The sequence below is a fragment of the Pipra filicauda genome, unplaced genomic scaffold (genome assembly GCF_003945595.2).
Source record: "Pipra filicauda isolate LSUMZ 115617 unplaced genomic scaffold, ASM394559v2 scaffold6_size6359152_pilon, whole genome shotgun sequence".
In the NCBI taxonomy this organism is placed as follows: Eukaryota; Metazoa; Chordata; class Aves; order Passeriformes; family Pipridae; genus Pipra; species Pipra filicauda.
The window spans coordinates 576,204-592,182 of record NW_024104865.1 but is presented as its reverse complement, the minus strand read 5'-3'; the positions used below and the strand labels follow the sequence as shown (position 1 = coordinate 592,182).

Here is a 15,979-nt window from a genome sequence, read left to right as displayed (position 1 = left end):
TATGCTTTGTCTTTTAGCTAGAAAGGAACAGGCAACTTCATTCAACCAAATTCCCATGAAACTGGAAATTGATGAGAAATCTAAACCGAAACCATCTTTAGGAAACTGCAGCGTCCTCAGAGTCTTTGGAAATCTGACTATTTATTTGGATAATGAGGTGTAGATTTCAGAGTCTGCCTTTATTCACTCCAGTGTCCAAATCTTGACCTTATGTTTTTAGTTATATTTTTATATTTTAACCATTTATTCACATCAATCTTTTCATTTGTGCTCACAGTAAGTGATTTGATACCCACTGTTTCTCTGCTGAGACATCAGTGAAAGCACACTATCAACACGAGGAAAGAATTTACAATGCAAGTTTAACAAACAGAACAATTAAGATCTTGTTTAACCAGGACTAGTGAAGTGTTGCTTACTGTACTAGGAGATACTTTTGTTCAGTTCTCCTGCCTCTTCCTGCACAGATTGTTGAAGCCTGTTTATTTCAGCCTGCCTTGTTTTGCGAGAGCTCATTTGCTTCAGCTCTCAACAGGAGCCGAGGTACAGTTTCAGAGCATTCGTGGATCTCTCATAATCGTTCAAGACATCATCATTCTGGTGCAGCCCTTCCCCAACAGGCAGCGAGATTACCAGGTCTTTGTATAACACACATAATATAAATTCTGGTAAGTCACTGGTATATTCATGTAAGGGATTGCTGCATGTGAAGTAGCTCTATACGTGGTGGCCTGATGACTGAATAAAATATTCTCTGTGCTGGCAGCTGTCATTAGAAATGCTTGAGGCCCTGGACCTGTTTGTTTGAGCCATTTCATATGGGAGATAGCACAAGTACGTGGGGCAGGATGGTGTCCTCTGGTCAGGAGAGGCGTCATTACACTACTTAGATTTTAATCTCTGTCCCGGCACCAACCTCATGCCCTGGGACTGCCTACAAGCAGTGAAGGGTGCTTCGGCGGGAGCCTGGAACGAGCCACCAGCCCCTCAAGGCTGCAGCGCACGGTGAGGGCAGCGTGCTGGTGTGGATGCCAGCTGCCTGCCCGGCTGCTCCACGAAAAAACACCACAACTCTGGCGGTCTGTTTGGGAACATCGGCTCCGAGGGCTGGAAGGTAACTGCAAGGGGGATCTCAGGAGACTCGGTGGCAGCCCCTGAGGGTGCAGGGTGGGCGGAGAGGAGGATGTCTCCGCCCGCGGCAGAGCGTGGCTGCCGCTCTTCTCCTCTGGGCCGGGCTGCCCCGGCACTCGGCGCCGCCCGCCCCACCTGCCTCACCGCCGAGCCCGAGAAGGGGTTAAAAGCCCGGGGCGGGTGATGTCAGTTCCTGCGCTCCTCGGGAGGGCCGGCTCTGATATTTGAGCCGGGCTCTCCCGTTCGAGGGAAACCGAGGAGGGAATGGCAAAGTGCTGAATGGGACAGGAGTCGTGCCGGGCACCTGCCTGCCGCCCTGCGCCGCGCAGCCGCCGCGCCCAGGGCCAGCCCCGCGGGCCGGGAGCCCCGGGAGGGCGCCGGCTGCGCCCGCCAGCGCCCTGCCCTGCCCCGCCGGCACGGACCCCGCGCCGGCCAAGGTGAGCGCGGGCGGGGGGCGCCCCGGGCGGGGAGAGGGCGGCCGAGTGCTCTGGAGGGCCGGTCTGTGCGGGGCTGGCTGTCACAGCCTTTCTTCCCCTTCTTGTCTTTCTTCGAAGGTGATGGTAAGGGGATTGGCGGGAGCGTTCTGGAGGTGATGTTGTGTCATCTCTGTTAACCGAGGTTTGCCTTCGGGTCTGGGACTTTGGCCCTGAAGAGGCGTGGAAGAGATGGGGGGAGGAATGGCCACACGAGGGGGAAAACGCAGCCCAAGTGTAAATGTGTCTGAGTCCTGCGGTTTCTTCTGCCTTTCCGGTAAGCTTCGGTGTACGGGGCAAGACCTCCGCAGGTAAAATGGCACAACCGGGAGCCCCTGTTCCTGCCTCCTGGCACTCTTAGTAGCCAAGCCACCTGCACTAATGTAGAGGGGAAATTATTCCCCGCTCTCCACTCCCCGGCTCGCGACAAGCCCTGGCCTTCTCACGGCTTTTTGTGTTATTTTTTTTTTTCCCCCTCCATGCTCTGCACATCCCAGGCCGCATTCCTGAACGGGAAATGACTGTGTGGCTGAACAATTCCAATGGCCTCAGGGCTAAAAAGCTGGGGGGTGAAACTGGTTATGAAGTGGAAAATGAGGTGGCTGAGGACAGGGAGTTGATTAATAGTACGGGATTTCTCCACTGAGTTTTGCCCATACTGCTGACCCCTTTGGTGTTGATGCAGTGACACGGGAGGAAACCTCTCTCCCTTCATGTGTTACATTTATCACATTTCTACTGACTCTTTTATAGTAAGATGGTAGCTAAAAGTTAGACCAGTATTCAGGTCTGGTGTTCAGGCAGGGTCTGGTGCATATTACTGGCAGGTGCTCAGAACTGCAGTCCTCCTGTGCTGACTGAATCCCCTATGACAGCCTGGATAAACTGATTGCAGAGCTGAGGAGACAGACATTTGTATTTGAAATACGGAAATAGTGTTTCACTTGTCTTCTTTGCACTGAATGAACAAAGTGCAAACACTTTACTTGCATTTATATCTGCAACTGAAAGTCTTCATGTTGATTAATTGTTTTTATTCTTAAAGGGCATTTCAGATGGAAACATACAAAGTCTCTGAAGTGTTGTGAATTCTAGTCTGGATCCACCTACATCTGGGAAATCACTTGATCCTGCTCTAAAAACAAACAAACAAAAATACCCAAAGCTCAGAAAAACCTCAAAAACCCAAAAAACAACCATGTGACATCTTGGTATAAATTTTAGCTTCATCAGAATTACAACTGGATATGGGCACTCCAAGTAAATATTTATTTTGTATATTACATTTAGTGTCAGAACTGTCTCTGATGTTGGTCGAAACAGACAGATATATGCATGAGACTTATAGTTTTGACTGCATTTAGCACTTGGCTCAGTCGTTTCCCCCCCAGTGAGTTCTAAGGACTTCGTAGCTCCCATTATCTTCACTGGCAGTTTAATATGTTTGATGCTTAAAACTGAAAATCAAGTTGCTCTTTAAGAAGCAACTGTATGCATTTAAGAATTAAGTTTTGAAAATCTCAGCTTGTTTGAAAAAAGTAGCTGCTTCCTGTTTTCCAAGTTCCTTAAAGTAAGAGTACTGCATTTGAAAATATCTGACTCCCAACTTATTCATATGTCTAGGGGAAAAAAGAACCAATTTTATATGAATGTATAACCATAAATATATAAATATGGTTTAGATAACCATATAAATTCTTTATCTGATATGAAAAGGACCAGTATCTGGGAAGGCACAGGTATCAAAGAATGTAGTGAATAAAGACTGTTAAGAATTATGAAAAAAGGCATGTGAAATGGCAGATCCAATAGAAAGGATTTAAAGTCAGTCTATCAAAATAAAGTTGATACTGTAATTCAGAGTGAGACAAACTGCTTACATTCAGGAGAATGGGGGAAAAGGTACAATGTATTTTAACAGTAAAAGAAATTTCAGAATAAATTTTGTAAATAAAGTTATAATTTAGGAGTAAGTATCAGACATTGTAATACAAAATCTTTCTCTGAAAAAGCATAAGGTTTTTGCTAGAGGGGAAAAGCTGTAATTCTAGTCTCTAGCCTTCAGAAATAATTTGGTATGATGACACATGGGGAAGTTATTAGCTTAAGTGGAGGAGATGGGGATTAATAGAAGAATGGTAAGATAGACAAATGAGAAAAGAGAATGTGACAACACAGTGGTGAAGAAGGGTCTATTAGATGGTAGGTATTTTACTAGAAGAGTTGACTGACAGAGGGGATTAATGTAATGACTCAAAGTAAAATTGTGCGTTAGAAGTAGTTATAAAGTGGGCATAAAACCTGGAAGAGCACTCTTTAAAATCAGCAGAGGAGGAAAAGATATGGTTATACTAATCAATCACAGGGTAACCATGGGCCTGTTGAATTTTGCAATCAGAGTTGATAAGGTTGGAAGGGACCACAGTGGGTCATCTGGTCTGATCTCCCTGCTCAAGCAAGGTCATTCTATAGCACATTACACAGGATTGCATCCAGATGGTTCTTCAATATCTCCAGTGGGGGAGACTCCACACAGTAAAGAAGTTTTTCCTCATGTCTATCTGGAACTTCCTGTGCATCAGTTTCTGCCCATTGTCTCTTGTCCTGTTGTGTGATACCACAATGGCCAGTAGTACAGAGAATAGATCTTTTGGAGGTCTGACTCAGACATGAGCTTTATTAATCTGTTCTGGTGCCATTGTAATTACCCTTCTGCACTCCGAAGTCTGGCATTTGCAAAGGAAAAGCCAGCTGAGAGTCTTCTGCTCCAGTTGTGTCAATTTGTCTGTGAATGTCGACCACCAGTATAATATGGTGGAAAGTGCTAAATGCCTTTACACAAGGCTTTGGTATGGGTGCATGCTGCCTTTCAGATGCAGTTGTGGTCACCCATGACTGTGAAGGGGAGGGAGAAAGATAAAACCTGGCCCTTTTATATGATGTGGTCTGAAGCTGGAACAGGTGCAGAGCAAGAGTGGTGAGCTTTTCTTAGGAGACTAGAGGAGCCCCTTATCTCTAGCCTTGCAAAATCAGGTCTCTAATGGGAAGCTTTTGATATCTACAAACACATCAAGGGGTAAATATGAGGAAGGGGAAAAAAACTAACTAAGCTGAAGGGCACTAATCTACAAGAATGAACAGATACAGGCTGATTATGATTATATTTATGCTGGTAACTGGAAGGCAGCTCATTAGAGGGGTGAGGTTCTAGAACAACAGGAACAGTGGGAGCAAAACTGCATGCACAGTTCTAGGGAAGAGAGTGTTCATTTATGAAAGGGATTATATGATGCAGTTGTCCATAGTGATAAGGAACGAGGTGTAATGATTCAGGATATCTATCCCAGTCTTAGACTTCCTATTCAGAATAGGATAATTTTAGTTCAACCAAAAGTTATGCACTATATGGGAAAATTACTTTTGCTCTGGCATAAGCTGTGTGGTACATCAGTTTCATTTTGCTTTGTACCATTAGAGTTCATCCCATTCATTTGTATGTCCTTTTTGAACTTAAGCTTTATGAATAAAGACTAAAATCTCTTTATACTTGTATGAAAGAGAACAACATTTCATTTGAGAGCTGAATTATTGTGTACAAAACAGAGTTAGCTGTGAACAAACTTATGGTGATGTAGCATCCTTCCATGACTTAGTGCCCTCTTTTGGCTTGGGAAAGACTATTGATAGCAATACCTTAGAGGGAAACCGTACAGTGTTGTGATGTGTACCAAAGGTAACCTGGTTAAATGCATGGCAAGGAGCTAGGGCTAGAGATTAGATCAATGTGCTGGATGGGCTGTGGAAAAGGATGGCCTTTGTTTCTGTAAAACTGTAAGTGTGCTGCTTGTAGAATAGTGGTTTTCTTTCCTATTGCAGAATGTTTTCAGTGATGCAGTGCTGGACACATGAGTGTGCCTTTGCCTTGTTTTACTTAAACCTGCCTTCTGACCTGGAATAGTGTTCCATAATTCATTGGAAAGGTAGGCAATTTGCTGTCTGGGAAACTTTCTATTACTGAACAAAGCAACCTGCCCATAAAATAACTTGCAGGTAGTGTTTGTAGCTAAAGGGTATAAAATGTGTCTTCCTTAACTTGGAACATCAGAGATATAGCTGAATAGAGTGGCTTGCTGTGTTATGTATACTCACACTATTATATATTCTCAGGGTAACTTGAATCTCAAGTCTTAGGAGCAAATGACAAGTGGGTACAACTAGAGGGACATCTTAAACTTTTCCACTCTGCAAAGGCAGATGTAAAGACAATGAGGCTGAGTGACTTCATTGCTCTCTCTCAAGTCTTGGTCTGTTCCTTGGTCCATCACAGCCTGGGACTTGCAAGTTTGTCTATGGGCAGGTGAGAAGCTCCTTTAACAAGGATTTAATTGTTTTGATGAAGTTGAGCTAATAGCTGTTCTGGCTATGTAAACATTCATTATTGTAGAATAATACAGCTGGCCGCTGGACTACACACATTGAGTTGATCTTAAAAACCTTTTTGTTCACAAATGCCTTATTATTCCACCCGAAGTCTGGAAACATGGGGGCCTTGCACTCCATGCCAAATTTCACGAGCTTGTGGTGCGCCGTTGGGAGCTCGGTGAACTACCATCAGACCTACGTGATGCAGTCATCATCACTTTGTATAAGAAGAAAGGAATTAAATCAGATTGCTCAAATTACCGTGGTATTACTCTGCTCTCCATTGCTGGCAAAATCCCGGCAAGAATACTCTTGAACAGACTAATTAATGCCCACTATAGCAGAAGGAATTCTACCTGAAAGTCAGTGTGGTTTCAGAGCCAACAGGAGTACCACAGACATGGTGTTTGTTCTCAGACAACCACAAGAGAAGTGTAGGGAACAGAACAAAGGTACCATACTGGTACAAAGAAGCCAGAAGTAAAGGTACTAATCTCTGGGTAGAAGCTGAGCAAGACGGTAAGGGTAGCGGTAAGGCTGTTTCTGGAATATACAGTATGATGCATTAGTAAATTATTTACTCACTCTACAGGTAAAAGTTTATCCATTAAGAGTAACCTCTGGCAGAGGGCAATATCGATAACTCGGGATAGTACCACTTCATCTTCTGCTTGGGGAAGAAATGACCTCTGTTACCAGTTCTGTAAGATGGACCAAGGAAGACTAGACACAGGGGGTGATAAGTTTGTCCTTCTAAAATACGTATTTTTTTTTTCCTTTCTATATTGTAGGGTTTTTGGAGCACCTCAGATGACATCCTAAATGGGTGATTAACTTCACAATGGCAGAACTCACACTGGAAAATGGCAGCTGTATGGACTGGCAAAAGCGATGCCTTGCGTTGGAGTCCCAGCTCTTCAAATTCCGCTTGCAGGCAAGCAAGATCCGAGAGCTGTTAGCTGAGAAGGTGAGGCAGTGGTGATGACTTCTACTTTGCAATAAGTTATGACATGAAAGCAAAAAGTCTGTAAGTGCTGAGCTATCCAACAGAACTGTTACTTGCAGTAACGATTTCTTTCTTGATTACAGTATGTTTTTGCACTCTGCTTATTACTCAAGATGCAGAGACGTGCCTGTCTGAGTGGTGAAGGTGGCATTAGTGAAAATAAGAATTTGGCCTTGTTTACTGCAAAATCACCAAGTATTTGGACTCTGGTGGAAAACAGTATATCAGCAAGATTCTGGATATCTAAAGTGACTAAGGCAGCTGCAGAGCAAAGATGGATGCTGTGGGTTAGAACATCAGTATTGGGACTTGGCTGGCAAAGAAAAGCTTATAGGAGTGCAAATTATGCTATAATGTTAAAAAACTAGACGAGGGTACATGTATTGCCATAGTGTTAGAATAACGTTTTATATCCAGTCAAAACATTCCGGGGATGCTGAGGAGCAGGGCCAGATATTTCGAGATCTGAATATTAGAAACTTGCTTAGCATCTGTGGTTTTAGAGGCATCTCCTACTAATCTCTTTCAAGTGTACTCAGTGAATTTGTTTACATCCTAGGGGAGAGGACTGGCAAGATTTGCGGGTTTTGTTGGAGTTTTCTCTTTTGTTTGTTTTCATCATGGTGTGAATGTTTTGTGTTTTTTCTTTACCTTAGATTGAGTTGTTTTTCAATTTGAATTAAAGCTTTTTCACTAAATTTGTATAAAATCCAAGTTTGTAGGTTGCTGTGGGGTTCCTTCTTTTTTTTCCAAATGTGGCTTACATTATTACAGTCCAGTCCAAGATTGCTCAGATATTGCTCAAATATTTACTATTGGAAAATGAGAACAACTTCTTTCAGTCACAGTTTACTAGTGATATTAAAATCTGTACAACTAGCTGCAGTTTACTGTACCTGATGACAGATACGTTCTAAACTCACTTTTGCCCTATTTTGTATTACGTAACTTCTGTGTGTATATTCTTGTTTGTTGATTTTGGATGTAAAAACATCAAAATGTCAGCTACTTCAGAGTGGAGTAATTTTCATCCTTGCTTTCACTGTAATTACATTTTTAGTAATGCCATATAGTGTATGAGACGTTCATTCTACCCATCATATTTTAATAAATTATGCAATTTTAATCACCATTTTCATCTCTTCAAGGTAGCTTCTGAGGTGGACCTTGGTGATTACTTACCTTGAAAAACATTGAAAGTAGTTGTAAAGTCCATTTAGATAAAGGCACATTAAAAAAATAATTTATAGATGTGGCCCAGGTCTGGTAAAGAGAATCAGTATTCATTTGGTGTGTTATGGAATCTGTGTCCTTGTGCTTTCTTAATATCTGTTTTGAGAAGCTTTCTGACTACCCACACACAAAACAAACCTACGTAGAAGACTTTCTTTCTGGAGAACAGACTTGCTAGATATCTTTTGACTATTTCTTTAGGGAGGGGCTCCATGGCAGAGAATGAAATTTTCATCTTCTTCAGGGGGCTCCTCAAGGAAGGGACCTGACTGCCATTAATCCAGCCTCTCAGTCAAAGCGATGTTCCCTTTGTTAAAATTAAGGAGTAGCTTGGTTCAGTGATCAGGTTATTCTATAACTACCTGTACAGAACTGTTGTAGGCTTACTTGAAGGTTCAAAGAGCTAGCAGGCTTGCAGTTCGCTGAATGTCATGTGGGAAGGGGAGAGCCTCGGACACTGTGGGGCAGCTCCAGCAGGCCCTCCTGCTGCTGGTGGACTCAAGGCACCAGAGCAGTTGCTCTGCACACAGTGCTCATGCTGAACACTGTTGTTGGGAAGTGTCCTCTGCCTCAGGTTCCCAAGTGGTCTGTAACAACTTGCTCAGAGATCCTCCTTCCCTTCTCAGTCACCACAGGGCTCCCCAGCAGTCACAGCAACAGGGGCTTGTATCTGTGCTGCATCCTTCTCCCGCTCAGGTGGCCAGTGATGCAAAACTGAAGGAAGTAAATGGTTTTCGATAGTGATGCCAGCTTCAGGGATTTTTATCACAGATTTTTATAGCAACTGTGATTTTTAATCTTTTTTTCTCACTGTTCTATCTGAGAGAATCGAGAGATTCAGACTTATTTGAGAGTCCTGCATTTCAAAAAAGGTTTTTTTGAGGTAGTGTGGGGGGATGATTTTGGAAAAGTATGTAGTGGGCGCAGTTTGAATCTGTGTTGCCAACCTGTGGTGAACATTGTCCTGAGATCCTCCCAGTATGGCTTGTAGCAACAGGAAAATTATTTTTTAAAAAAGTGATTTAGATGGTGAAAGTGAAGAACAATGTTAACAGTGGTGTGATACTTGCTCACCAGCCAGGTTGTCTCAAGGATTTGGAAGTTACTGATTGAAAGGCTTGGAAACCTGATCCCCCACATTTTAAATTATTCTTTATAACTAATTTTATTACTTAAAGACAAGTTTTACTATTTTAACTCACAAAAAACCCCAACCACTCACGCCTGGCATTGGTAGTACAATGTGCTCCAACAGTTTAAGTACTTGAGATTTTTAAAATCCGCTTAGATTGAATAATCTAGATCGCAGTTCAGAACATGAGGAATTTAAAACCCAGTGGTTTAACTGCCAGTGCCCTAGTTCACATGGTGTGAACTTCCACGTTGATAGCCTGGTCTCAGCTGTCGACCAGAGCTGCCCAAGCTGGGCAGAGCCTGGCTGTTGGTCAGTATGGCAGAAAGACCCCAGCCCCTGGTCTCCCTGACAGAGCCCTGCCATCCTGCTGGACCCCCATAGGGCACAAGGCCCCTGGGTCCTACCTTGTTGTGGACATTAGCAGGGATCTATTCCCCTTGGAAACTGGCAGTTGTTTTCACTCTGACTGTCTCGTACACACACACTGAAAAGGGATACTCCTCTGTTGGTGAGCGGCATAGTAGATCGTTGCCTTGGCAGCAAGTTGGCCTGGTTAGGAGTGAGCACTGGAACAGAACAACGGGAGGAAAAGGAAGCTGAGACATGCAGGAATTTTTTTCACTCAATTTTATGTAGCCTCTTCTGAGCCATCAGGAGAGGGAAAGCCTCTGTGAATGGCTGATTGGAGGATCTTTTGCAGCTTTTAGAAGGGCCATCTGGGTAACATTTAACCTGCTTCTATCTTACTTCAATAAACAATGAACATTTGGAAAAAGGCTCTTTTGTGTCATGCAAGCATGTCTATTCAGCTAGTCCTGTTTCTCCCATACAGACTGTCTGGGCTGATGTTTGGGAGAAGAGTTTAATGAATTGGCCATGGTCACTAAGTTTTTTATATGACCTGGGTCACCTTGCTTAGTTGCATTTGTCAAATTATAAAGCATTTTGAATGAAAGGACCCATGTAAGTACCAAGCATTATTATTAATTCATTGAGGGATTTGAAAGAGCCTTACAAGCATGGGTGTATTAAATCTGAATGTGCTCCAGTAAGACCGCTGACACTGGGGATGAGCAAAATAATAATTTTGTGTACATGAGAAACACAGTTCGTAGTAGTAGGACGACCCAACAATGTAGTACAGGAAGTTAAGAAAAGTACAAGTTCATTTAAGGCTACAGAGGGAATTAGGGTGACAAAAGTAATTGATTTGACTGGAACGTAGCCAAGTCATCCTGGTTGCAAAAGAACTTTTTAGTGATCAGGGATGGTCACAACATACATTCTCTATCCTGATCAGGATCTAGAACTGCTAGCAATGCAAAGCAAACTGTCATGAGGCTGGGACAACAAGGAGTTTTTCAGTCAGAACAGTGCTGTCTTAAAATAACCTGAGTCTTTCATGGAGATTGCCCACCTTTGGAAAAAGGCTCAGAGTTCCGTCTGTGCTGTGAATGTAGACCCTGTCAATTAATCAGAAAACTAATGGAGATCATTGATTCTGAAGCTACTGTCTTAAACAGCCTTTGTTTCATAAAGTGTATTATGTCTCCATAATAGTTATGTTGGCATCTGTCTTTTGCCAATATATTTTGCTGCTACCTATCTGTGGTGATGACTAGCCAGAGACTAATAGATAAATGCATGGGTACATCACTGTTCCCAAGGGACACATACTCGTGTTGTAGCACAGACCACTGCTCTGAGTGTTAGATTGCCTTGAGCTCAGTCTCCTCCAAGACTCTAATAGTCTTTGGTTAGAGTGGCGTTGTCTGTGCAATGTTCTGTGGCATCTCTCTGATCCTCTGCCAAGTAAGCATCCTTAATTTGGATATTAAGCTACATAGACTGTGATATCCTTAATTGCTCTACTGAAAAAGTAAACCTGAGAGGTATCGTGCTAAATGTGTCACTTTCTGATCTTCATGGTTTGAATTTGTCATTGCTTTTTAGTTACATGACTACTGAGATGTCTGCATATATGTACCTTTCTGGTATGTTTGTTGATAGGTGTCAGTCTGCTCTTATGATCAATGGGTGCAAATGGAAAGAAGAATTGTCTTGTTGCTGTCTGAAAAAGGGAAATGGAAAGGCAGGAATGCTGCCACATCCATTCTGGGTGATCAACCCAAGAGGAACAAGTCTCATTTTCAGAAGTACTGGTTTGGTCCTTTTAGTGACCAACCTGAATACTTGACTCCAGTGCATTATCAAGAACCGTAAAATGCATTGGAGAAAAAAGGAGCTCAGTTCCCTTTATAGTTAGTTTTCTTCTTGAAGCTTGATTCTTTTAATCTTCTGAAGGTGCTTCTGTGTCATTCTTTCTGTAGTAAAACACAAGTAGGTGCTGGAAACTCTATGAAGCATTCTTCAAATTTTGCAGCCTAGTGGATGGTACTTAGTGTCACTGATTTCATAATACTGGGCTTAAATCTGAGACCCGTCGAAGCAGGGCAGATCATGAAAGATGACCCTGAAAGCACCGAACTGGATAGTAGGTTGCTTCAAAAAAAAAAAAAACAAACCTCAAAAAATGGGCTCTAGTGGTAAATTATTAGAGGAACGCCAGGTATGGGGGGTATCTACATTTCATGAGAGTGAAGTGGTTTATGTACATTTAGGATAAAATTCTATTCAGTGTCTTTTGACTTCAATAGCACCAATGCTCAGATGTCAAATCACCAAATTGTCAGTTTGCAAAGCTGTTTAAAGTGCAAAGAAGCATAGGAAAGTTAAGATCATTGTTAATCTTATGAGTTATGAGCCTATGATGCTTTTGAAGGCAATGCAAAATATTCATATGTCATAATGTGGCATCATAGAGAACCTGCCGTGAGCTCTCCAAGATGTATTAATTTTTATTTACCATTGTGAATGAATCCTAGCTAAAATAAAATCAGGGAATAATGGTGCACTGTAGACAGGCTTCTTGCAGGGACAGCCCATGGTGTGTAAATTGTAGAGATGAGGTCAAGACTTTGGGACTATTCCTTTGACCCATGTAATGAATGATAAAGTTCACTAATGAGACAACAGTTCCGGTAAATTCAAAGTAGGGTAGAAGACTGGGAAAGATCAAAGGCTTTTTTTTTTTTTTCCCCTGGTCAGAGCTGTCCAGTTAACCCAAAAGATGCCAAAGAAAATCTGTAGATTTGCACAAGAAATGGGAGATTTCTGAGTAAAACAGGTGAATTTTCAGGTGATGTTAATTTATTTTTTTCTCTCCCCCTCTTCCATCTTCTTTTCTGGCTCTGAAGATGCAGGAATTGGAGCAGAGAGTGATAGAAGCAGAGCAAAGAGCTGAAGAGGCAGAGAAACAGGTAAGAGATTTTTTTTATGGTTGCTTTGATACAAATCCACCAGTAACTTCCTCTAAGTTCCTTCCGGCCTGGCATACAGACAGCACTCTGCCGTGCTACGCCCTGCTAGGGAAACATTGATTTACAGTAGTGAATGGATTTTCTGGTCTACTTGCCAGTCTTTGAGCCTTAGCTGTGACCAGGTGCCTGAATATGTTGAACCCTAAGTGAAAAGTAGCACCTTAGATCTGCCTCTCAGCATCACAGCCTTTACCCCCTAGTCTGTGATAGGCGTGCTTGGTTATGGAAAAGGAAGGGGATGTTGTATCTCAGGATTAAAGCACAAAGATAGAGCTACCTGGCAGGTCCTCAGAAAACAAATACTTAAGAGTACTGGTAAGGACTTGTCTACAAGTAGAGAAGCTTCTATGAAAGAAGTAGGTTTTGCAGACACACCCTTATCACTTGTTTTGGACATTCTTTATAGTTAATTACTGCTCTGGCTTAGGAGCCCATGGAGAAAAACAGTGAGTTGGATTCATTGCCTGTTACTGGAACCATCTACAAAATTAGGCATGTTGTCTAAGCTAGTCCTTCTATGCTTCTTGAATAATGGAGAAGGGGAGAGACAGCGAGACTTCATCTTGTGAACAGGCTATAAAGAACAAAGGACCTTTGGGAAGCAGACTGTTGTACTGTAAGGAGTATTATAGAAACAAAAGAGCCAAGAAGGGCTAAGTGGTCTGGGCTCTTGCATCACTGCAGAATGCTGCTGAAGAGAAGGTTTGAAGTGAAGCAGCTCCCTCCAGCTGGACAAGGCTGCAGGACTGAGCATTGAGTCAGAGATTAAAGCACAGAACTAAAAGCTGTACAGGATGGCCGAGAATGGCTGTCAAAGATGACTTCAGTAGTGAAGGACTGAATAGGCAGTGTTATAAGCACTGGGAAACATATTGCCTAGGAATCAAGAACTTGAAGTACTGGGAAAGGTATTCTGTCTGCAAAACATACTTTTTCATGCCAGTTTGATATTGACATCAAGATTTTTTTACTGACCATTTTAATTATAGGAAAGATGCTATGTCTAGATACCACACTGTTGGCTTCTATGCTAGATCAGCAACTGCCAACCAAGAACAAGAATTATTCTTGAGAGTGGTATCAGTAAGTTCACACCCAACCAAGGTAGGCAAAGGTAACATAATGCAGGCAAAAATGACAGCTGTGACAGCACTAGCAGGAAATACAATTATTACCACAGGCCAGTGAAGAAGGTTTCATACTAGCAGACACTTGAATGATAGGAGTACAGTGTCCATGATATGGTAAGATGCAATGACAGCAAGGGAGAAGATGGAGAGCAAGTCAAATCCAGGTCCAAGAATGGGCAAGAAAGGGAGGACTTGTCTGGGAAGGTGTAGCAGAAATGAGGGTTGCCTTCACTCACCTGCCACCTGCAGAAATGAGGGTTGCCTTCACTCACCTGCCACCAGCAGTTCTGTAGCCATATGTTGGCAGGTCCTAAAGACTAGCAACCCTCAATGTTTGCCTTTACAGCAGCCTTATCCACATCCAGAGATAAGTGTTCCTAGAGAAATACTTCATTGCTGCCTGACAGCCTGAAGAAGTGACAGCATAAGAGCAGGACCGTTCCCTTTCACTAATGAGTACATTCACCATGAATGAGAAGCAGCTGACAAATGAGAGGGCTCCACATCAAGTGCAAAATCCCTTGTTATCTTTCTCTCCAGGAGTCTGGGGGGTTGGATTTATTAATTCAATGGACTCCCTGTAGCTGCCAACCTCAATTAAGGAAATCACATGTTTGCAGTCCCCTTGCTGAGCCTCTAGTACAGAGTCAGCATTTGGGCATCAGACAGAAAGGATGGGCCATTTCTTTTTACTGTAATCACCCTAAACTCTAATGAAAACACATCCGACTCAGCAGGCTTAGTTTTCTGGCTCAGATGTTGGGCGCCTACCTTTCTGATTCAATATGAGGAAGAGGCAGTAGGTTTCTCTGCCTAATACAGGCAGACAGGAGGACAAAACACAGCTTCTGCAAGTATGAAGTGTAGGCTGCTCAGCAGAGCATGAGTAACTCTCTTGCAGAGACGTGCTCGGATTGCTGCCTGCGTTTTGTCTTTCTGGTTTTAAATTCATGCTAAATTAATGGTATCTGGAGTTGGTTTCTTTACCGATTTAGCTTCTTTGGGAAGAAGCTGGTGTTGGAACCAGATATTTTCCCATCATCAAATTCTGCAATTAGCACATTTGAGTTAAGGGGATTCAATTCATCTTTATATAGTCTTTTAATCCTTTGCAATAGAATGAAGTAACAGTAAAATGAAGTGTCATTACTGAGAGACATAGGTTTTGAAGAAAGCAAAGAGATTTTAAAAACTTTCTGAAAACCTGAAATGCTTCAACAGCAGCTAGATTTTAGTGCATTGAAACTTTGTAGTGAAGGAGCATTACAATGGTGTTTCTCTCGCTGAGATGAAAAAGTGTTGGCACTGGCAGGAGCTCAAAGATAGGCAAATCTTCTGAAATATCTAACATGGTAACTCCTTAGTAGGTCTGGAGAAAACACTTGTCAGAAAGACAGAAGTTGCTGAAACACTTTTGGTTTGTTGAAACACATTGGTTTGTTTTTTGTTGTTTTGTTTGTTTTTTTTTTTAATCTCCTTCTGATTATTATTATAGGTCAGAGTTATGGAAGAGAAGATAAAACTAGCCAATGTGAAGATTTGTGAATCAGACAGCACCCTGTACAGGAAATACCAAGACCTGATGGGCACAGTGCAAGGAAAAGAGGATCTGATCAGCAGATTGGAGACAGAGCTAGCAAAACAGGTAGGGATATTTTCTACAGGGAGACCTGCAGCTTTCATGAGTTAGAGAGATTCTGTAATGTGTGGTTCAGAGGTATGGATTATATCTTTTTGCACGTTAGCCTCTCAGTTGCATTCAGATCAGCTCTAAAATGATGCCTGCTGAGTACGAGATCCTCTCTTCCTTTTCACACAGAACATCCACTCTGCTTCAGTAGTCCATGTCTCTTCATTATAGGGGATCGGTCAATGTGTTTAAAGGGCTTCCTTATGTTAGTGTTGAGACCCTAAATTGTAATGCTACCATCTGGTCACAGTGTTTCTCTGGCTTCCTAGCATATAGATTGCTTTACAAAATCATTATGTAGCCCATCTCTGACTCTGTTTATGCTGCTTCTTGAGAAGGGTCTTTTCCCAGTCTTCAGCAATCCTTTAACATAGTTCAT

General features: G+C 42.5%; 1 protein-coding gene across 10 annotated transcripts in view; it reads left to right on the top strand.

Annotated features, from left to right (window-relative positions):
* Window positions 1–396: 396 nt before the first annotated feature.
* The window catches only part of PLEKHH1 (pleckstrin homology, MyTH4 and FERM domain containing H1), a 57,149-nt gene continuing 41,566 nt past the window's right edge, over window positions 397–15,979 (top strand). The window contains exons 1-7 of one of the 10 annotated variants that reach the window (XR_005566352.1): window positions 1,205–1,568; window positions 1,686–1,881; window positions 2,650–2,864; window positions 5,481–5,584; window positions 6,818–6,993; window positions 12,658–12,720; window positions 15,406–15,555. Coding sequence is in view for 9 of the 10 variants with exons in the window: in XM_027716990.2 (XP_027572791.2) it covers window positions 6,868–6,993; window positions 12,658–12,720; window positions 15,406–15,555 (339 nt within the window). In the remaining variant the exon portion in view is untranslated. Of the gene's footprint in view, window positions 669–766; window positions 1,115–1,204; window positions 1,569–1,685; window positions 1,882–2,649; window positions 2,865–5,480; window positions 5,585–6,706; window positions 6,730–6,817; window positions 6,994–12,657; window positions 12,721–15,405; window positions 15,556–15,979 lie in introns of those variants that run through there. The other 9 variants (XM_027716988.2, XM_039388991.1, XM_039388992.1 and 6 more) reach the window with 9 other exon arrangements.